The sequence below is a fragment of the Mytilus galloprovincialis genome, chromosome 11 (genome assembly GCF_965363235.1).
Source record: "Mytilus galloprovincialis chromosome 11, xbMytGall1.hap1.1, whole genome shotgun sequence".
In the NCBI taxonomy this organism is placed as follows: Eukaryota; Metazoa; Mollusca; class Bivalvia; order Mytilida; family Mytilidae; genus Mytilus; species Mytilus galloprovincialis.
The window spans coordinates 43,291,142-43,315,760 of record NC_134848.1 but is presented as its reverse complement, the minus strand read 5'-3'; the positions used below and the strand labels follow the sequence as shown (position 1 = coordinate 43,315,760).

The following is a 24,619-nucleotide window of genomic DNA, read 5'->3' as shown; positions in this document are numbered from 1 at the left end:
TATGAGTGGTATTGGATAGAAATATACCCTATGCAAATGAATATCAATGAATTTGTTATCTTATCTCATATTGAAAAAAAATCTATGCAAAGTATGTAACTATTTGAAAAATTGACCTGTTAAATAACCTACAAAACTGAGACCGAATTTATGTAGGAGATAAGTGTATTGTATTTTAAGCTCTGACAGCATCAATTGGGGATTTGATGGTCGCAAATTAAGTTTACTGGCGACACGTTAGCAGGGACAGTAAACGGGTATTTACGACCATCAAATCCCCAATTGATGCCGTCGGAACTTAAAATACAATATTGTTATCTCCATTCCAATGAAACTGACTGAAAACAACGTTAAACATGTATTTAAAGTTTGCCATATGCCGTCTGTGCTTGTGCGTACGTCCCATAGCATCAATTGCCAATTGATGCCATGTAGATAAGTGACATTAGCCAATAAAAATGAATGTTACAAACCTTGTTGCATTAGAATTTGTATTTGAATGTTCCAAAATCAATAAAAGTCTTCTTCATAAACATGTTTATGTGCACTTACATAAGGTCCATTTTGATCAGATGCAGCTATATATAATGCTCCATGTACATAAGTCATAACACCAAATACAATGTATCACCGTTTAAATCCTCTAAAGTATTTTTATACGACCGCAAAATTTGAAAAATTTTTCGTCGTATATTGCTATCACGTTGGCGTCGTCGGCGTCGTCGGCGTCGTCGGCGTCGTCGTCGTCGTCGTCGTCGTCGTCGTCCGAATACTTTTAGTTTTCGCACTCTAACTTTAGTAAAAGTGAATAGAAATCTATGAAATTTTAACACAAGGTTTATGACCACAAAAGGAAGGTTGGGATTGATTTTGGGAGTTTTAGTCCCAACATTTTAGGAATTAGGGGCCAAAAAGGGCCCAAATAAGCATTTTCTTGGTTTTCGCACTATAACTTTAGTTTAAGTAAATAGAAATCTATGAAATTTTGACATAAGGTTTATGACTACAAAAGAAAGGTTGGGATTGATTTTGGGAGTTTTGGTTCCAACAGTTTAGGAATTAGGGGCCAAAAAAGGGCCCAAATAAGCATTATTCTTGGTTTTCGCACAATAACTTTAGTTTAAGTAAATAGAAATCAATGAAATTTAAACACAATGTTTATGACCACAAAAGGAAGGTTGGTATTGATTTTGGGAGTTTAGGTCCCAACAGTTTAGGAATTAGGGGCCAAAAAGGGACCCAAATAAGCATTTTTTTTGGTTTTCGCACCATAACTTTAGTATAAGTAAATAGAAATCTATGAAATTTAAACACAAGGTTTATGACCATAAAAGGAAGGTTGGTATTGATTTTGGGAGTTTTGGTCCCAACAGTTTAGGAATAAAGGGCCCAAAGGGTCCAGATTTAAACTTTGTTTGATTTTATCAAAATTGAATAATTGGGGTTCTTTGATATGCCGAATCTAACTGTGTATGTAGATTCTTAATTTTTGGTCCCGTTTTCAAATTGGTCTACATTAAGGTCCAAAGGGTCCAAAATTAAACTTAGTTTGATTTTAACAAAAATTGAATCCTTGGGGTTCTTTGATATGCTGAATCTAAAAATGTACTTAGATTTTTTATTATTGGCCCAGTTTTCAAGTTGGTCCAAATCGGGGTCCAAAATTAAACTTTGTTTGATTTCATCAAAAATTGAATAATTGGGGTTCTTTGATATGCCAAATCTAACTGTGTATGTAGATTCTTAATTTTTGGTCCCGTTTTCAAATTGGTTTACATTAACGTCCAAAGGGTCCAAAATTAAACTAAGTTTGATTTTAACAAAAATTAAATTCTTGGGCTTTTTTGATATGCTTTATCTAAATATGTACTTTGATTTTTGATTATGGGCCCAGTTTTCAAGTTGGTCCAAATCAGGATTCCATATCAAGTATTGTGCAATAGCAAGAAATTTTCAATTGCACAGTATTGCACAATAGCAAGAAATATCTAATTGCACAATATTGTGCAATAGCAATTAATTTTCAATTGGAGTTATCTTTCTTTGTATAGAATAGTAGTTGATAATATATGTTGGAAATTTACCAGACATGACTATGATGTCATTTTCTATTTTTATTTGCCAATAACTTTATGTAAATAACTTCATTGGAAATTTGCCAATATAAAATGTTGCTGATGAAGCTTTTTTTCCTTATCTTATCTAAAATGTTTTTAGATAATGTATGTTGGACATTTGCCAGACATGACTATGATGTCATTTTCTATTTTTATTTGCCAATAACTTTATGTAAATAACTTCATTGGAAATTTGCCAATATAAAATGTTGCTGATGAAGTTTTTTTTATTGTTTTATACAATAAACAATGTATATTCACTTTTACTACCAACCAATCTTTACCATTCAGTGATAACAAGCACTTTATTTTACATTTTAATATCTTATGATGTATTTAAAAGAGTAGTTATTGTTGCAAACTCCATTAGAAATTTGAATTGATATCAGTTTTGGAAAAAGGGAAACGGGGATGTGAAAAAAAGGGGGGGGGGGTTTAAATTTTTCTCATTTCAGATTTCATAAATAAAAAGAAAATTTCTTCAAACATTTTTTTGAGAGGATTAATATTCAACAGCATAGTGAATTGCTCAAAGGCAAAAAAAAAACTTTTAAGTTCATTAGACCACATTCATTCTGTGTCAGAAACCTATGCTGTGTCAACTATTTAATTTTAGATTTAAAAAGTTTGAAGAAATCTTTAATTGATTTGTAAAATCTTGACATTTGTTTTGTGTAAAAAAAAAACATATAATGTCAAAAATTTGATCACAATCCAAATTCAGAGCTGTATCACACTTGAATGTTTTGTCCATACTTGCCCCAACTGTTCAGGGTTCGACCTCTGCGGTCGTATAAAGCTGCGCCCTGCGGAGCACCTGGTTCAATGTAAAATCTGTTCCAAATTTTTATGGGCTGGTTTATTTTTTATGTATTTATTTACCTGCCTGTTTTATTATGTTTGGTAAAGGGAAACTTTTAATTGAATTAATCAGCCATTGTCTTAATTTTGATTTTAGTTTACCTCTTGAGTTGTTACGGAGATTGTCTTGTTCAAAACAAGCTGTGTATGTATTTCGTCAACTTGCATGTTTCCTTTAAGTAATACTTGAATCGTGTGGTAAATACTGTTTTCTCAGTGTATGTGTTCTTCTTCTGTAAGTGGGTCTCATTGGGGTCTAAGCGTGGCGCGGGATTGCAGATTTTTTGTAAGTGTGACACGTGAAAGTCAAATAATTGTGTCGTGAAACAGGAAATGAGGTCTAGCGGGACCCGGGAAATGACAAAAAAATGAGAATTGCTTACGTACATAGTTTAAGCGGGATACAGGAATCTGACAAAACAGTAAGCGGGATCCGGGATCGGAACCCCCCAATGAGACCCCCCTGTAATGGATGTGTTTCCTGTTGTCTGTATTTATCATGGCCTAGCTAGTCCATCTTATTGCCTGTTCTCAGTAGCATATTTTAGTTGTTCATTTTGAAGCGCATTAGGGATATTTACCCAACTGCATCACTTTGCCTAACCTTGTGTATTGTATATGATTTATTGCCTGTCATTAGTTTATGAATTTTAGTCTGATACAGCCAATTTGATCTGAACAAAATGTCTGTTTCAGATCAGAATTTACCTAGTGATAGTACCTAGCTGTTGTATTGGGCATTTGTCAGCTTAAAAGTAAATAAGCTTGCTTCATATCATTGCACTTTTTAAAAGCAGCTTCAATAAAAAAAATTATTTTGATGATTAATTTCTGTTCAAACATGCATACATATGATTTTTCAGTTTTGTCTTTTTTTTCGGCAAATTTTACAAGTTCTACTCACAATTGGACACAAATATTTCATCGTAAGTTATTAATAATCAATTGGTCTTAAGATCTATTGTGGTTAAGTTTTCCCAGTGTAATTGTTCTGGTAAAGCTTTTCAAAAGCATACATCAAACAATTCAACAATATTCTATTTTACAATGGCCTAAATTATGGATACGCAAATAGTATTTCCGTGTAACACCAATGAAATTACCCATGATTCTTAAAAGCTGAAATGGGTGATTTAAGATCAGTTAGATATTATACTGCATCAAATCAGCAGACAGTTATTGTATAAGCTAACAAACTAAATTGCCTATATCCAATACTTTTTTATATAGTACCAAGTGTAAACTAATACTCTATATATGTCCATATTTTTTATTTATAGTGTCAAGTCCAGATTGACACAGATACTAAATGAAGACAAGGATTTTACTGAAGATGAAATACAGAAAGTAAGAATAATGAGTAGAAACCAAAGATATTTCAACTTCCTCATATTTAGTAAATGGATCATTTCAGAAATACTGTCACATCCAAAATTCCTGTGAAAGAAATGAATCTGTTTCAGCATTACTAAATAATTAAACAATGAAGGCAGTATAAGAGGAAGGGGGATTTTTATTCACAACTCCTTCCAAAAAAAAAGTGATGCAGGGACAAACCTTTTTCTGCAAGCATGGCAACAGTTATTAGGCATTTTTGTCGAGCCTGCAACTTTTGTTGCAGAAAGCTCGACATAGGGATAGTGATCCGGCGGCTACGGCGGCGGCGGCGGCGGCGGCGGCGGCGGCGGTGTTAGCTCACTTCTTAAAAGCTTTATATTTTAGAAGGTGGAAGACCTGGATGCTTCATACTTTGTATATAGATGCCTCATGTTACGAAGTTTCCGTCAGTCACATGTCCAATGTCCTTGACCTCATTTTCATGGTTCAGTGACCACTTGAAAAAAAAGTTCAGATTTTTTGTAATGTTGAATTCTCTCTTATTATAAGTAATAGGATAACTATGTTTGGTATGTGCGTACCTTGCAAGGTCCACATGCCCGTCAGACAGTTTTCACTTGACCTCGACCTCATTTCATGGCTCAGTGAACAAGGTTAAGTTTTGGTGGTCAAGTCCATATCTCAGATACTATAAGCAATAGGGCTAGTATATTCAGTGTATGGAAGGACTGTAAGGTGTACATGTCCAACTGGCAGGTGTCATCTGACCTTGACCTCATTTTCATGGTTCAGTGGTTATAGTTAAGTTTTTGTGTTTTGGTCTGTTTTTCTCATACTTTATGCAATAGGTCTACTATATTTGTTGTATGGAATGATTGTAAGGTGAACATGTCTAGCGGACAGATGTCATCTGACCTTGACCTCATTTTCATGGTTCAGTGGTTAAAGTTAAGTTTTTCAGTTTTGGTCTTTTTATCTGATACTATACGCCATAGGTCAACTATATTTAGTGTATGGAAATATTTTATGATTTATATATTAGTCGCGCAGGTTTTATTTGACCTTGACCTCATTTTCACGGTTCATTGCTCAGTGTTAAGTTTTTGTGTTTTTGTCTATTTTTCTTAAACTATAAGTATTAGGTCAACTATATTTGTTTTATGGAAGCATTGTTAGCTGTACATGTCAGCCTGGCATGGTTCATCTGACCTTGACCTCATTTTCATGGTTCATTGGTCTTTGTTTAGTTATCTTGGTTAATGTAACGTTTATGTGACAGTTGTAATAAAGCTTAGGACTATCAACATAATATCAATGATCAGTAAAGAAGGCGAGACATTTCAGTGTGTGCACTCTTGTTTATTCATAAATACTAAATCAGTAAATGGATTATCAGATATTGGGAGCATAGGGAATGAATTGGAGAGCTTAGCTCATAGTTTTTTTTACATTTTTTTATCATCTTTTATCTAATATAGTTTCATGACTTTTGTTGTTTCTTTCAGCTTGCACCAACTAAAAACGAATCTTTAGTTAAAGCATTAGACTACATTAAGAATCCCAGAAAATTTTGTGAATACGTTTATGCAATGGTGCAGGAATTGACCAATAAAGTTAGAAATCTGAAGCTGGAACACAGAACCAGAGGTATGACTTTGAGTAGGAAATAATTGTTTAGTTCTAAAACTGTCATGAGTGTGCACTAATGTTATGCAAGTAAAGGAAGTGCAATACATAGTTGCATTCATATACGAAAGAGAAAAACATAACATCGCACTATCATTTTCTATGTTCAGTGGACCGTGAAATTGAGGTCAAAACTTTAATTTGGAATTAAAATTAGAAAGATCATATCATAGAGAACAAGTGTACTAAGTTTCAAGTTGATTAGACTTCAACTTCTTTAAAAACTACCTTGACCAAAAACTTTAACCTGAAGCGAACAGACGCACAGACGGACAGACGAACGGAGGCACAGACGGACGGTCGAACGGACGGACGAACGGAGGCACAGACCAGAAAACATAATGCCCCTCTACTATCTAGATGGGGCATAAAAATGTTGATTTTATTTTTATAAAAAGAATATCTAACTTTATTATCATTATCTTTCATCTTGATGGATTTAAAATACTATTTTGTTGAATTTACTTTCATTAAAAAAAAATTTAATTTATTGTCAGCTTTATTTTTTAATTTTCTAGATCTAAAGTTATATAATGGAGAAAGCTGGGAATTGTTGATAAGACGATGGGCCAAGCTAGAAAAAGATTTTAGAATGAAAGATGGCCGATTTGAAATCAGTAAAATTCCTGATATTTATGATTGTATCAAGTATGACCTACAACACAACCAGAAAACTTTACAGTATGAGAGAGCAACTGAGCTGTTTAAATATTCTAAAGCTTTGGCAGACATAGTTATTCCACAGGTATGGTTATAATATATATATGATAATATATAATCTTCCAATTGGTACTTTATCTCAGAAAGAATGGTTGTCACTAAGCTAATATCTGTACGTCATAACTTCCTATGACAAGTTTTCCCCTTAATTACTAGGTCAACTAGGGCAGTTCATTCGTAAAATCTTAATCAGAATCTTGAAATTGAGAATGGATATGTCAAAGAGACAACAACCTGAGCGAAGAGTAAACAAACAAACAGCTGAAGGCTACCAATGAGTCTTTAATATGGCAAGAAAATCACGCAACCCAGAGACTGACTTGAAACTATCGCCATTGTCTTTTAGATTTGTTTTTGTTAAAATTTATGATGCTGTTTTTCAAATTATATCGTAGTGATTTAAACTTTGAAATTTACTCTTCATCTGAATATGATAAAGTATATTCTGCCATTCCAAAAGCTCTGATGGATTTTTAGCTGGGACACCTTGACAAAAAAAAAGAGAATCAATTTAGAAATGATAATGATTTCCATTGTACATTTCTGTTATATACCATAGACAAATATTTGGGTCTTTTTTATATTGCAAATTGATAGCCTCTCAATCCATTAGATTTATAACAGTGTTCCAGCTAGCATGAAATGGATGGGCGCCACGCCCCGCCCCCGAAATTTTGCGCCCCTCTGCCTTTTTAAGCGCCCCTCTGTGCCCTTTTGAAAAAAAGTTTAAAAAACGATCTTTTTTCCTCATCATATCATCGCCATTTTGTTGAGTTCTTTATACACACACTTCATTAAGACAACAGATTAAAATTGTTGACACTTGTTACCTGTATATAATCACCTATTTGATTAGAGTCAATTACTTAATCAGGTGAAATTTAAGACCCTGTCTAATCCCTTTGCCCTGAAGCACCAAACATCGAAGTTAAATGAATTGATTATTTTAACACCTGACGATGCAAAATAGAATTTATAAAATAAATGTGAATGGTGTTCATTTCTATCGTATTTGTTATTTATAAAATAACGTTCATTTAAAAAGAATCATTCCAATAGGTCAACACGCAAAATGCCGACGAAAAAAAGAAAAATTGACCAACTCGGAAATGACAAGAAGAAAATATCAAAGACTTGTCAGTCTATTACATCTTTTTTCAAGAATAATGACCATCAAAAGTAAAAAAATAATTTAATTCTTTACCTTTATGAAAAATCGAGAAGAAGAAAGGTTTCAATCAAATATCGCAATTGTTGCTTCTATTGTAAATTCCGCCGATTACGGAGCACTCGAAAGTCCAATTTTATATCATTTTTTCTTAAATTGAAATCCGTTTTGACTAACTTTAATATTGATATTATTAAATACGCTCAACATGAAGTAAACGGAGATGCTTGTTGAATTGATAATAGACTTACAAAATTGAATCAATTTATTATTGTGCCAATTACGGAGCTCTCGAAAGTCTGATTTTTGTATCAATTTTCTTATTGAAATCACAGGCACTTGTTTCTATCTATTGGAAGACCCCCCTATCAACGTATATTTCCGTAAATATACGTTGATAGGGGGTCTTCCAATGGATAGAAACAAGTGCCTGTGATTGAAATCCGTTTTGACAAACTTATTGATTTTATTAGATACGGTCAACATGAAATATACGGAGATGCTTGTTGAATTGAACAGATAACAGTGAAACAATGTATGGTTATACAGAGATAGAAGCTCTGGCAAATACATTTGACATGGACCCTGAAACTATTCAGTGTTGCAATATGACATGTACAACCACTCAGTACAGCAGAGGTGGAGAAAATATTCTCTCAGGTCAAATTGATAAAGACAAGTCACAGGGCAAACTTGAAAACACAGACATTAACAAAAATATTAATTATTTTAAATTCATTTTCCTCTGAGTTCAGTATTTTTGTGATTTTACTATTAACTGTAAAATTAAACTGTGATGAAACTAAATTTGAAAAAAATCTTGATCAATGTGTGACAACCTTCTTCAAAAAGAAAAACAGAAGATTTGTCATTGTTGTTTAATATTTATTTGCATTTGAACTCTTCTTTGAAAAAATCTGTAGTTCTGAAAGAGAAATGAATATAGTAATGTCTACTATTGCTATCAGTTTGATTTTAACTTATTTGTTCTAAATAAATGATTTTTAAACTTGTATATAATAGCTATTTAACTTAGCTACATGCTTGCTAAAAATATGTCTTTATGTGGTAATATTAAGTATCTGATTTTTTTCAGTGAGAACGCGCTAAAGTGCCCTTTTTAAAAACGCGCCCCTCTATTTTCAAATCCTAGCTGGAACACTGTATAAGAAATGAAGGACAAACACTTGTGTTTGTATATTATTAAAAGACCTTGTTTGGTAATCATCAATGAGACTGCAACTAAACAACTCAAAATACCAAAAGATATAATGTAGGAACAAAGAGGGCAACTTTTTTCATTTTTTTTTCATATTTTGTTTCCATAGGAGTATGGTATAACAGTAGAAGAGAAGCTACACATTTCCCAGAATTTATGTACACCCTTAATGAGAAAGATCAGAAGTGATATAGAACAATGTGTTATGCCTGACCCTGACGATGAAAGTACCAGACTTAATTCTCAGTAGGTTTACATAAAGATATGGTAATATGCCATGGCATAGAAGTGATTTAATATATGATAACACAAATGAAGTAGAAAATAAGCAGTGGTTAGCAGCACAATAAGGGTTTAATTGCATTTTTTTTAATTGATTGTCCATGACGAAAACATGATATATTTACACTTGTTGGCAAATTTGTCTGCCATTACTTAAAACCCCTAAATTACTTGAGGTATTTCCTGCTAATTCTCTTTCTAATTTATATCAACTATTTGCTACTGGCACTGTTAGTGTGTTAGTGATACATCGAACAATTATATCAAAATTGGAAGACCTGGATTAAACACCTTTTCACAACTGCAATGACACACATGTATTTATTTTAATTAGATATTCCAAAGGAGTTTCCTCCCCTGAGAGATTTGTGAGGACAAGGCTGTATTTTACCAGTGAAAGCCACATTCATTCCTTACTGAATATGTTACGATTTGGAGGACTCTGTAATGTAAGTATTTATAACCAGGGAAAAAACTACATCATTAAATACACTACATTTAGAAATGCCATTGATAATTCTTTATCTTATTACTAAAGTGTTAAGATCTGTTATTGTCACTTGGTTTTGAGGTAAGGTTGAGTTACTGCCTGTGAGGGGGGTTGGAGGGGTTCAGGATACATGAAATCTTGAGGTCCCAAATTTAAAGAAATTAAAATCCCAACATCCTGAAATTCAAAATTTTCCCGGATCCCCAAAGGATCAATCCTGAAATCTCGAGCTTAAAAACACCCATTCTCGATGTCCAGAAAAAGGTCCTGCCCCCTTCCATCTTTAACTGTTATTATCAATATAAAAATAAGGAGATGTGGTATGATTGCCAATTAATGAGACCACCATCCACCAGAATTCAAAGGTTTAGAATGTAGACAACTATAGGGCACTGTTTTGCCTTCAACAAGAGTTCATCCAATAAAATTGAGAATGGAAATGGGGAATGTGCCAAAGAAACAACAACCCGACCATAGAAAAAAACAACAACAGAAGGTCACCAACAGGTCTTCCCGTACCCGGAGGCGTCCTTCAATACTATATAGAAAGTTATAAATGTCCCTGGCATGAATATGTTTAACAATTTAAAAGTGAAAAAGCTATAAATGTCCCTGGCATGAATATGTTTCACAATTTAAAAGTGAAAAAGCTATAAATGTCCCTGGCATGAATATGTTTCACAATTTAAAAGTGAAAAAGCTATAAAGGTCCCTGGCATGAATATGTTTAACAATTTAAAAGTGAAAAAGCTGTTAATGTCCTTGGCATGAATATGTTTAACAATTTAAAAGTGAAAAAGCTATAAATGTCCCAGGCATGAATATGTTTAACAATTTAAAAGTGAAAAAGCTATAAATGTCCCAGGCATGAATATGTTTAACAATTTAAAAGTGAAAAAGCTATAAATGTCCCAGGCATGAATATGTTTAACAATTTAAAAGTGAAAAAGCTATAAATGTCCCTGGCATGAATATGTTTAACAATTTAAAAGTGAAAAAGCTTTAAATGTCCCTGGCATGAATATGTTTAACAATTTAAAAGTGAAAAAGCTATAAATATCCCTGGCATGAATATGTTTAATAATTTAAAAATGAAAAAGCTATAAATGTCCCAGGCATGAATATGTTTAATAATTTAAAAATGAAAAAGCTATAAATGTCCCTGGCATGAATATGTTTCACAATTTAAAATTGAAAAAGCTATAAATATACTCTGGCATGAATATGTTTAATAATTTAAAAATGAAAAAGCTATAAATGTCCCTGGCATGAATATGTTTAATAATTTAAAAATGAAAAAGCTATAAATGTCCCTGGCATGAATATGTTTAACAATTAAAAGTGAAAAAGCTATAAATGTCCCAGGCATGAATATGTTTAACAATTTAAAAGTGAAAAAGCTATAAATGTCCCAGGCATGAATATGTTTAACAATTTAAAAGTGAAAAAGCTATAAATGTCCCTGGCATGAATATGTTTCACAATTTAAAAGTGAAAACTGATTATGCTAATAAAAAAAAACCTAGGCAAATAAGGCCGACAGCAACAAACAAATGAATTACATGGTTCTTGTATATCTGTTAAGCAATTAAAAAAATAAATAGAAGCATATAACGTTTATAAGAGAAACAGAATGGTTGTTGCTTCTATGTCACACTTTGTTGAACTGGAAAAAACACAGCTTACCAAAAACATGCACAGATCCAATCACTTAATTAATTTTGGGGGTTTAACTATACCTGAACATTTGTTTCATAATTGCTATTTATATCATGTTGTGGCTTTGACATATAAGAATAAGAAGATGTTATAAGATTGCTAGTGAGAAAATTCTCCACAAGAGATGAAATGACAAAGACATTAATTTTTATGCCCCACCTACGATAGTAGAGGGGCATCATGTTTTCTGGTCTGTGGCTCCATTTGTTCGTCCGTCCATCCGTTCGTTCGTTCATCCGTTCCTTCGTTCCTTCGTTCGTTCGTTCGTCCCGCTTCAGGTTAAAGTTTTTGGTCAAGGTAGTTTTTGATGAAGCTGAAGTCCAATCAACTTGAAACTTAGTACACTTGTTGCTTATGAAATGATCTTTCTAGTTTTAAAGCCAAATTAGACTTTTGACCAAAGGATAGTGCAAGTGGGGCATCCGTGTACTTTGGACACATTCTTGTTTATTTTTATTTTGTAGGAGAATAATGATGAACAATGGGAGAAAGCTATGAATTATTTGAGTGCTACATCAGAACTGAACTATATGACACAGATTGTTATAATGATGTTTGAAGATCCCACAAAGGTTGGTTTTCCTCTAAAGAGCTTTTATGGGTTCTTAATATTTTTAGATTTCATGTGAAAATCAGCTTGCACACATTTTTAATTCAAATAAGGTTGATTTTTTCACTGTTATCTTAAAAGAAACTATAAAGGTAGGTTAATAGATACAAGAAGATGTGGTATGAGTGCCAATGAGACAATAGGTTAATAGATACAAGAAGATGTGGTATGAGTGCCAATGAGACAACTCTCCATCCAAGTCACAATTACAAAAGTAAACCATTTTAGGCCAAAGTACGGTCTGCATCAGGGAGACTTGGCTCACACCGAACAGCAAGCTATAAAGGCTAAAAAAATGTTTAGCGTAATTCTATTCAAACATGGAAAACCAAAGGTCTAATCTATAAAGAAAATGAGAAACACTTGTTAATCACATCAACAAACAACAACCACTGTACATCAGTTTCCTGATTAAGGACAGGTGAACATGAAAAGATTTGAGATTTTGTTCGGTTTTGGCAGGTATTTGGTTTCATCAGGTTCACAATGCATAAAATGTGATATGATTGGTCTTCAGGACAAGTTTGGGTTAGACAGGTTTCCGGTTTATTCAGGGTTCGATTTAATCAGGTTTCACTGTATAATATATTGAAGGCTGTACTTTGACCTATAATGGTTAACTTTTACAAATTGTGACTATGATGAACAGTTGTCTCATTGGCACTCATATCTTTATATGCATATAAAAGACCAATAAGCAAACTTTTGATTTTTTAACAGGTTGGCAATACTGATAGGTGTGCTTCTTGTTTCTACATATTCATTCTGATTTTATTTGTACATTTAGGGAAAGAAAAAAAACTATAGCATTGTTTATGTGTCTAATTTTAGTTAAAGTTTATTTTGCAGAAGAAACTTGATTTCCAATTGGTTTTAAAAATTCCAATTGAAACTTTTTTAATCTATGATATTCTTTCTTCTTTTCAGGATCCCTCTTCAGATGAGAGATTTCACATAGAACTTCATTTTAGTCCTGGAGCTTACACCTGTACAGATAAAGCATTCTCTTTCCCATTTGGATCAGGATGTAGGACAGCATCAAATAACAGCAAAAAAATAGTAAGACAAAATAAATTTGTGAATTTAAAGGGGTTTTGTCTAAGAATTGAGTAGGTTCGAAATTTTATTTGTTTCAAGAGATTTAGTTTAGACAGGTTTCATTTTAGTTATGTCCAATTTAGAAACATTGCTATAATCATTTTCTTACAAATTCTATGCAAGTTGAATAATATTTGAGGACTTCAATAAAAATTAGACTAGTTCTTATTGAGTTACGCTCTTTAAATAAAGAAATTATTATCATTATATATTTTTTTCTTTGTAGATAAAGAAGAGTAATGAAGTACCGATGACACTGGATGAGAAAAGACTTGAGATAGTAAAGAACAAGCATTACGATAGGCCAGTGTCTGCACCAATGGTTATCCAGGAAACAGAGGAGTTAGAGGAATCAGACATTTTGGAATCAAAACTGAAGAAAAACGTATGTTACAGTTATTTATATCTTTAAGGTGGTACCCAACACTTTCACTAAAATTGATTTGGCTCGTTTAATTTTCATAAAATTTTGACAGAGTATTTACTTAGACCCTTTAACAAAAATATAAAAATTTCAAAAATTTTGAACCAACCATTTTATCAGAAAAATTACACTGATTATATAGCAGTTTGACAAACACCAATTTTGATCACTGAGAAACTTAATATTCCCTTTACAACACAACATAATTAAAACATTTAGCTGATTTTACAGAGTTATCTCCCTGTAGTGTTAGGTACCACCTTAAAAGGATAAAAGGGTAGTAATGTATAAAGCCGCTGAAATTTGAAATATCAACATATTTGAAAATGAAGACTTTTGCAATTAAGAATGTAAAATGCAAGGATATTATTGGAAAACAATATAATAGTCTTTATCCTTTATAAGAGCTTCTGAAATTTTTAAGTTGAAAAAGATTTCTCCTGATATTTCATAAAAAATATCTACAAAAACAAAAACTGTGCTTCTGTTCGTTCGTCTGTCTGTTCCCCTTCAGGTTAAAGTTTTGATTAAAGTTTTTGGTCAAGGTAGTTTTTGATTAAATTGAAGTCCAATCCTTGAAACTTAGTTCACATATATTCATGTTCCTTATGATTTGAACTTTCTAATTTTAATGCCAAATTTAAATGCAAAAAAGAGTATTGACTCCAATCTCACGGTCCACCGATCATCGAAAATGATTTTGGGAATAAGACATTTGTGTACTAAGGACACATTCTTGTTTAACCTCTCAGTTGTCACACTTTCCAAAATATTAGTCTTGGGCATTGATGATGATCTCTCAGTTTTAGTTTGTTACCCAGATTCGTTTTGGCTGAATCCAATAATGACTAGTTTTAAACAGCAGTACACTACTAATGCCTTTATTTATGTATTGGACAAAGTTTTTTTTAATTTCTATTTATTTCAGAAACATGCATATGGTACCCGTTCACCAGATGAGAGTACACCAGAATGGGACTGGGGAGAAGATAGTAAATCTACAGACACACTCACATCAGAGGTAAGTACCATCTACAGAGTACACCAGAATGGGACTGGGGAGAAGATAGTAAATCTACAGAAACACTCACATCAGAGGTAAGTACCATCTACAGAGTACACCAGAATGGGACTGGGGAGAAGATAGTAAATCTACAGACACACTCACATCAGAGGTAAGTACCATCTACAGAGTACACCAGAATGGGACTGGGGAGAAGATAGTAAATCTACAGACACACTCACATCAGAGGTAAGTACCATCTACAGAGTACACCAGAATGGGACTGGGGAGAAGACAGTAAATCTACAGACACACTCACATCAGAGGTAAGTACCATCTACAGAGTACACCAGAATGGGACTGGGGAGAAGACAGTAAATCTACAGACACACTCACATCAGAGGTAAGTACCATCTACAGAGTACACCAGAATGGGACTGGGGAGAAGACAGTAAATCTACAGACACACTCACATCAGAGGTAAGTACCATCTACAGAGTACACCAGAATGGGACTGAGGAGAAGACAGTAAATCTACAGACACACTCACATCAGAGGTAAGTACCATCTACAGAGTACACCAGAATGGGACTGGGGAGAAGATAGTAAATCTACAGACACACTCACATCAGAGGTAAGTACCATCTACAGAGTACACCAGAATGGGACTGGGGAGAAGATAGTAAATCTACAGACACACTCACATCAGAGGTAAGTACCATCTACAGAGTACACCAGAATGGGACTGGGGAGAAGACAGTAAATCTGCAGACACACTCACATCAGAGGTAAGTACCATCTACAGAGTACACCAGAATGGGACTGGGGAGAAGATAGTAAATCTGCAGACACACTCACATCAGAGGTAAGTACCATCTACAGAGTACACTAGAATGGGACTGGGGAGAAGATAGTAAATCTACAGAAACACTCACATCAGAGGTAAGTACCATCTACAGAGTACACCAGAATGGGACTGGGGAGAAGACAGTAAATCTGCAGACACACTCACATCAGAGGTAAGTACCATCTACAGAGTACACCAGAATGGGACAGGGGAGAAGATAGTAAATCTACAGAAACACTCGCATCAGAGGTAAGTACCATCTACAGAGTACACCAGAATGGGACTGGGGAGAAGACAGTAAATCTACAGACACACTCACATCAGAGGTAAGTACCATCTACAGAGTACACCAGAATGGGACTGGGGAGAAGACAGTAAATCTACAGAAACACTCACATCAGAGGTAAGTACCATCTACAGAGTACACCAGAATGGGACTGGGGAGAAGATAGTAAATCTACAGACACACTCACATCAGAGGTAAGTACCATCTACAGAGTACACCAGAATGGGACTGGGGAGAAGATAGTAAATCTACAGACACACTCACATCAGAGGTAAGTACCATCTACAGAGTACACCAGAATGGGACAGGGGAGAAGATAGTAAATCTACAGAAACACTCACATCAGAGGTAAGTACCATCTACAGAGTACACCAGAATGGGACAGGGGAGAAGATAGTAAATCTACAGAAACACTCACATCAGAGGTAAGTACCATCTACAGAGTACACCAGAATGGGACTGGGGAGAAGATAGTAAATCTACAGAAACACTCACATCAGAGGTAAGTACCATCTACAGAGTACACCAGAATGGGACTGGGGAGAAGACAGTAAATCTACAGACACACTCACATCAGAGGTAAGTACCATCTACAGAGTACACCAGAATGGGACTGGGGAGAAGATAGTAAATCTACAGACACACTCACATCAGAGGTAAGTACCATCTACAGAGTACACCAGAATGGGACTGGGGAGAAGACAGTAAATATACAGAAACACTCACATCAGAGGTAAGTACCATCTACAGAGTACACCAGAATGGGACTGGGGAGAAGATAGTAAATCTACAGAAACACTCACATCAGAGGTAAGTACCATCTACAGAGTACACCAGAATGGGACTGGGGAGAAGATAGTAAATCTACAGAAACACTCACATCAGAGGTAAGTACCATCTACAGAGTACACCAGAATGGGACTGGGGAGAGGATAGTAAATCTACAGACACACTCACATCAGAGGTAAGTAGCATCTACAAAGTACACTAGAATGGGACTGGGGAGAAGACAGTAAATCTACAGAAACACTCACATCAGAGGTAAGTACCATCTACAGAGTACACCAGAATGGGACTGGGGAGAAGATAGTAAATCTACAGAAACACTCACATCAGAGGTAAGTACCATCTACAGAGGACACCAGAATGGGACTGGGGAGAAGATAGTAAATCTACAAACACACTCACATCAGAGGTAAGTACCATCTACAGAGTACACCAGAATGGGACAGGGGAGAAGATAGTAAATCTACAGAAACACTCACATCAGAGGTAAGTACCATCTACAGAGTACACCAGAATGGGACTGAGGAGAAGACAGTAAATCTGCAGACACACTCACATCAGAGGTAAGTACCATCTACAGAGTACACCAGAATGGGACTGGGGAGAAAATAGTAAATCTACAGAAAAACTCACATCAGAGGTAAGTACCATCTACAGAGTACACCAGAATGGGACTGGGGAGAAGATAGTAAATCTACAGACACACTCACATCAGAGGTAAGTACCATCTACAGAGTACACCAGAATGGGACTGGGGAGAAGATAGTAAATCTACAGACACACTCACATCAGAGGTAAGTACCATCTACAGAGTACACCAGAATGGGACTGGGGAGAAGATAGTAAATCTACAGACACACTCACATCAGAGGTAAGTACCATCTACAGAGTACACCAGAATGGGACAGGGGAGAAGATAGTAAATCTACAGAAACACTCACATCAGAGGTAAGTACCATCTACAGAGTACACCAGAATGGGACTGAGGAGAAGACAGTAAATCTACAGACACACTCACATCAGAGGTAAGTACCATCTACAGAGTACACCAGAATGGGACTGGGGAGAAGACAGTAAATCTACAGACACACTCACATCAGAGGTAAGTACCATCTACAGAGTACACCAGAATGGGACTGGGGAGAAGATAGTAAATCTACAGACACACTCACATCAGAGGTAAGTACCATCTACAGAGTACACCAGAATGGGACTGGGGAGAGGATAGTAAATCTACAGGCACACTCACATCAGAGGTAAGTACCATCTACAGAGTACACCAGAATGGGACTGGGGAGAAGACAGTAAATCTACAGACACACTCACATCAGAGGTAAGTACCATCTACAGAGTACACCAGAATGGGACTGGGGAGAAGATAGTAAATCTACAGACACACTCACATCAGAAGTATCATCAATATAAATATAGCACAATAGTTTTAAAAGTGGTGTTAAACACCAATCAATCAATCAATCTCCTGAATAAAAGGCGGAGCTACAAGATAACTTCCACCAATCAACCAATCTCCTGAATAAAAGGCGGAGCTACAAGATAACTTCCACCAATCAACCAATCTCCTGAATAAAAGGTGGAGCTACAAGATAACTTCCACCAATCAACCAATCTCCTGAATAAAAGGTGGAGCTACAAGATAACTTCCACCAATCAACCAATCTCCTGAGTAAAAGGTTGAGCTACAAGATAACTTCTCTGTTTAGCTGACTGAAACAAAAGTTTAGCTTTTATGTGAATATGGAAAAGAGTCATATGTTGTGAACATGCAATTAGAAGCTTTTGGAATATAATGTTATTTACTTTTTTTTTGGTATACTGTGGATTTATTTTTATTCGTTGGATACCAATATTTGTTGATTTCGTGGGTATAGGCGAACAACGAAATTAAATGTTCAACGAATGACAAATTTTTTAAAGGCTTGTATAAAGACTTTGGTTAAACCACAAAATTAAATGTCCATGAACATGCAAGTTTTCCTTCATTCACAAAAGTTGGTGCCCACAAAAATAAATGAATCCAAAGTAATTACAATTCCAAATTTTGTCAAGTCTTTTTGTTGCATACTTATGTGTAATATGTTTACCTTTTGTATGTTGAATTGAAAATATGTTTTTCACACATGTAACATTCTGATGAAAATGTATAGAAATATGTATATAATACAAAGGGTACAATTTTACTACACCAGCTGTGCATTTCAACAATTAGTGTCTCTTCAGTGATTCTCAAGGCCTGAAAATTTGAAAGGCAAAACCTGAATCAAACTTTGACGACCTGATCAAACCAAAAAGTATCAACACAATAACCTGTGTTTGTATTTCTCAGTTAAACCCATGATTATAAATTACGGTTCTATGTGATATCGGTTTGACGTGGCTCAGTACTTATACATCTCGTCAATGTGTATGTATTGTCTTTCATTTTTTGGTGGTTTTTGTTTTGTATATGCGATTCTTTGTATTTTCCTCTAGGTTCAGTATATTTGTGATGTTATTTTTTACATTTTGTCATTGCAGTCTATCAATAAATCACCTGAACCCTTGAATCCCACCTTTGTCAACATCACAAAGCCACAGAGTAGATCTTTCTCAGCACCAATGGTAATACAAGAGACCAATGAGGAGTTTGAAGAATCAGAAATGTTTGATTCCGATCATTTAAAGAGTGTAAGACACTTTGTATGATTCCTTGTTTTTATAGTTCCAGAGTTGTCTCCCATTAATTAATTTTCAAGAGTTATCTCCCTTGTAGTTTGAATAACAAGAATTGTTTGATTCCGATAATTTAAATCTAAGACACTATGTAGTATGTTCATAGTTCCAGAGTTGTCTCCCATTAATGAATTTCAACAGTTCAATTTAAAGAATTAGAAATATTTCATTCTGATCATTTATATTCTTTATTTTTCAGTATTTATAGTTTCAAAGTTGTCTCCCATTGATTAAATTCATTTTAATAATAGAATAGCCCTTAGATATTGATGAAAAGAAAAAATATTTATTGAAAATATACACCATTTGATTTGATGCACCAAATGCACATTTTAAAAAATTGTTTTCATTAAAAATAAGTAAAAATGAAAGCGTTGAAATGGACATGCAGAGAACCTAACAAACAAAATAAAATATAAGTACACTACAAATCAGCCGATAAAAAGCTTTTTATAATGAATATATATAACATGATTTTACACTAATTTCACATCTTAAACTTTGATTGTAAATTGAAGCCTAAGTAAGTTAATATTCTATATTATATTACAGAAGAAGCAGACCTCTATTGAGCCTCAGTCTCCAGACCCTAATATACCAGAATGGGACTGGGGAGATGGGTCTGATTCAAAGAAAAGTAGTGTTTCTCCAGACAAGGTAAGAAGTTATAGTGAATATTTTATGAATTCTCTTTTGTACATCCATTTATTTTTATGGAAAGCTTCATAGGGATCTTGGTACACATTGATATTTCCTATTCTCTATTTTAAACTCATCCGTTTCTGGTTAAATTACTTTAATTTTACATGCAAGTAGAACAAACTTATGGTTGAATCTCTCTGAAGTATAACATGTTTTCAGTATAGGATAGTTGAAACTTTGAGAACAGCATTTTAAACAGCCTTTGCAGTAATTTTGTTTCTTATTCCTTTCCGATACATTCTGTTGTTCAAAGCTTTCCTAGTGTAATATTTCCCCAACTTTCATCCCACACAGTCGATTACAGGTCCAACCTAGTGTATTTATTGTTTATGTGTTCTTGTCCTGAACATGCATGAAATATTTGCCACTGGACATTAAACAACCAACAATCAATCAATTATAATGTATTGATGGATTACTTTGAAAGAAAAAAAGTTTTGAATTTCTGAACAAAACTATGATATAAAGCATTTCTTTTTTTTTAGGATAATGACAACTTTGAACAGGGTGTGACAGAAAGCCTCAGTAAAAGTGTTTCCCAACCCATCCCAATACAGTCAGAACAAGCTGGTATTGACTCTAGAGCTAATCTAGGTATGGTGTTTATTTACTTAACACTAAAAAATAATTATAATTTATTTTATCTCCAAATTAATGTTTGACCAACATTAAATATTACAACAGTGGTTCAAGTTGAAAGAGATAATACTGTAAATTCAGAAATTATTGCGTGCACTTATTATAGCGATTTTGTCATTTTAGACTCAAATGCGATTTAAATCTTTGCGATATTGAGAAAAATCCTTTTTTATTCATATAAAATATTCCAAAATGCAAGTTTAGATTATTGCGATTATAACCCTGTCGCATTTTTCGCAATAATAAAAACATCGCAATAATTTCTAAATTTACAGTAATCATGAAGTGGGTTGTTAACAAAAGTAATAAATAAAATTTGGTCCATCAAACATAAGAGCAATTTAATGTTTTTCGAACTCACTTGATTATATATAATGTGACAAGACTTACTAGCACTAATGGGTACATTTGTAGCTTCCAGTCATTAATATAATTATCAACAGTAGTCTGCACATTTAGCTACTAGCTGGAATACAAGTGAGAATGTAATTGGTGGACTTACAGAAATATTTTCTTGAAAATCCAGTTTTGTGCTTGTAGCTAAAACAGATTTAGCTGATTGGACTAACTTGAACCACTGTAGATTTATCCATTAGCAGCTTTGTATATAACCTTTAACCCTCAAGTTTTATTCAATATTTTTCATGGAATTTAATGAACTGCCACATATACTTCATACATCTTATCGCTATTTACCTACCATAACTGGATATCTCTAGAGTGGGGCGCTCATTTTCGCCATATCTTTCCATGTTTTCTGCAGTTTATGTTCAGGTCTATATGTTTTTAAAGTATACTGATATTTCTATATGAAGATAACTTCAAATGCAAAACATTCCTAAGCTTGAAAACATGTTTGTTTGAAAATAATCATCTGTAAAGTTAGATTTAAGGGTGTTTGAAATTTCCTGGTGTTTTGTCAATGGGGGACACATATTCGCCGTTTTTACACATCTATTTAAAACCAAATAACTGCAGCTTTATATAATATTTATCAAATAAATTACATTATAGATGAACAGCAGATATTTCAAAAAACAGAAATTTAGGCCAATCAGTAAAAAAATTACTACGAAAATCTTCTTGGATAATCATGTTTTTCATTCAGGAAATTGACCGAAAATCGTTGTCTGTTTTTTGGTCCTTTGCAGTAAGTGCCACAATTTTGTTTAAGTTTAAAAAATAATCATATTTGTTACAAAATGATAGTTTATCAGCATATTTCTTCCATTTTAGCCATCCTTTGAAGTGTTGACACCTCAAAATCATAAAACGACGAAATTGTGTCCCTGGCGAATATCTGCCCCCCACTCTAATGTTCCTGTAAAAATTTTGATGTCACAATAGATAATGTATGATGCCACAAAAGAAAAGTGACTGTTGTATAACGTCAAGAACAAATGTTGCACATTAAATCATAATATACATACAATCCTGACCTTCATTTATATCCAGACTATCTCATTTTACACTGCCATCTCCAAATTTTATTTTAATTTTACTATTAAGGGCTATTCCAGGAAAAAGTGTATCGGAGATTAGGTCTGAAAATGAATTTTACTTGCTGTGGGTAATAGTAGTTGAATCCAAAATAGTTCTGCTGATATAAATGAAAATAAGATCTATGGGTAAGGAGGAGAAGGGGGAAGGAGGAGGGTGGTGATAGGACTGGAATCATATGCAATTCTGTTACTCCCCGCCCCCTAATTTTTCCCTGGAATAGCCCTTACATTTAGTATGCTTTAATATTTACTACCGAATCACATTGTATTTTAACTTTTTAGACAAAGGTAATTTAGCCCCACTATTTTCCCCCCCTGAAATAGCCTGTACATGTTTCATGTTTTATTATTCAATGCAAAATCACATTGTATTATAACTTTTTAAGATTAAGGTAAATTAGCCACCTACAATGCCCTATATTTTTTCGCTGAATAGTCCATACATGTATCATGCTTTATCATACACTGCAGAATCACATTATATTTTAAAACAAAGGTAATTTACCCAACACAATTTAACCCCCCCCCCCCCCCCTCCCCCCTTTTCCATTATTTTTTTCCTGAAATAGTCCATACATGTATCATACCTTATTATTCACTGCGGAATCATCACATACTATTTTAACTTTTTGAAGACAAAGGTAAAGAGACGACTCACACTTTAGGTAAGCCACATGAGGCACGCTTTATTGTACTGTAGTTTCATTCATGTATTTATTTTGTTGTACTTTTATTTATTTGGTACCAACATATATATATTTAGTAGTTTTTAGTCTTAATTGAGTTCTAATGAAATGTTTAGGCAAGGGTCATTCTTTTCTGAATATATTCATTGTTTTAACAGTTTATGTAGTAAGTCATATATATCTGGTCTGATGAGTATTATTTTATTAAAATATGTACAAGAGACAAATTTTGACTAGGGAAATCATCTAATTTTACAAATGTATTTGAGTAATGCGAATAGAAATCTGCCTTAAGTGCAATTGGGTGTACATTTGCACAAGTATAAGATCTAAACTTTTTGTTAATGTTTTTTATATGTGTTTCACGTTTCTCCTTTTCTTTTTTTTTTTATAGATTAGACCGTTGGTTTTCCCGTTTGAATAATTTTACACTAGTAATTTTGGGGTCCTTTATATCTTGTTGTTCAGTGTGAGCAAAGGCTCTGTGTTGAAGGCCGTACCTCAACCTATAATGCTTTACTTTTATAAATTGTTACTTGGATGGAGAGTTGTCTCATTGGCACTCATACCACATCTTCCTATATCTATTTAGTTGATTTTGAAACATTTAATATGAAATAAAAGATGAGTTTTGGTCTCATTTGTAGGGTTCTTATAACAGCTCAATTTTCTAACAGTTACAAGTTTTTCTGTAGAGTTTTTTTTCAACTGAAAAAGGGTAACAGATGTACGAAATGTATTAATATTCGTTTGCATAAGCTAGATTTCTATCAGTCACAGCTCATTTGTTATTACTATCAGAAAAGTATATGTTAACTGTTAATATTACCACCAATTTAAAAGCTATTTGAAAAGCACCATTTCTATTCCTGTATAATCAAAGATAGCAGTTTCAAAACTAAATGACATTTTTTCCCTCACTAATCCTTCACTGCAAAAGCACATCTCCAAAAGATTATTTTCAATGCCCTTAGAAAAAGTCTAGACACACTTTTGTTTGTTTTATTTGAAACAAGTCCATTGAAAAGATTTTGTTTGCTTTATATGGAACAGTCCTAAATGTATTATCTCCTTATTTTGTGGTAAATATTGGGTGCAGAGAGATGGTAAACTGTTCTATATAATAGTCTTGTTTTAGAATTAGTATTTTGACTATGTTTATGACAGGCATGGTAAATATTCTTGTCAATGTGGATTTGAGAAAATATATCTCATATTATTGATTGATATGCATTTCAGTTTTAAGTTTTTAGAACTTTAGAGATTATGTTTTTAAAATTTTCTGGTCTCAGTACAATTTATTGGTTTGCCTCTCTTAAATTATTGAATGCGAAACAGATTATGGAATATGAAACAAAAAATTTTGAACACTTACTGTAAATTAAGAAGTACATGTAATAAGAACTCATATTTTGATATCTGATAATCAATTTTTCTACAATTTGCAATCAATTAATCTCTAACTTTGGTTGGTCTTGTTTAGTGTTGGCCACAACTCCCTGATTCAGAAAATATTTGTGTCTAGGTATTCAATATAAACCTTTGCATTTTTTTGGATACAGATTTTATTGGTTTGTAGGTTGTGGTCAAGCTTTTCCTGAAGATTTTTTTCTTGAAAAAATCAAACATAAGCATTGTCTTTTGACAAAATTCCATACTGTGTTGATGTTGGAGCCTATAATGTTCTATTATGAAAAAGACAAAAA

The 24,619-nt window shown here is 33.7% G+C and overlaps 1 protein-coding gene across 23 annotated transcripts in view; it reads left to right on the top strand.

The window, feature by feature from the left end:
- LOC143052212 (inositol hexakisphosphate and diphosphoinositol-pentakisphosphate kinase 2-like) overlaps positions 1–24,619 on the top strand; it is a 79,739-nt gene that overhangs the window by 34,839 nt on the left and 20,281 nt on the right. For 15 of the 23 annotated variants that reach the window (XM_076225185.1, XM_076225201.1, XM_076225200.1 and 12 more), the window contains 14 exons: positions 3,076–3,123; positions 4,259–4,325; positions 5,822–5,963; positions 6,521–6,747; positions 9,219–9,355; positions 9,726–9,840; positions 12,065–12,172; positions 13,138–13,269; positions 13,535–13,693; positions 14,661–14,753; positions 19,190–19,339; positions 19,937–20,041; positions 20,572–20,680; positions 22,863–22,892. In XM_076225185.1, coding sequence (XP_076081300.1) covers positions 3,076–3,123; positions 4,259–4,325; positions 5,822–5,963; positions 6,521–6,747; positions 9,219–9,355; positions 9,726–9,840; positions 12,065–12,172; positions 13,138–13,269; positions 13,535–13,693; positions 14,661–14,753; positions 19,190–19,339; positions 19,937–20,041; positions 20,572–20,680; positions 22,863–22,892 — 1,622 coding nt within the window. The remainder of the gene's footprint in view (positions 1–3,075; positions 3,124–4,258; positions 4,326–5,821; positions 5,964–6,520; positions 6,748–9,218; positions 9,356–9,725; positions 9,841–12,064; positions 12,173–13,137; positions 13,270–13,534; positions 13,694–14,660; positions 14,754–19,189; positions 19,340–19,936; positions 20,042–20,571; positions 20,681–22,862; positions 22,893–24,619) is intronic. The other 8 variants (XM_076225189.1, XM_076225186.1, XM_076225192.1 and 5 more) reach the window with 2 other exon arrangements.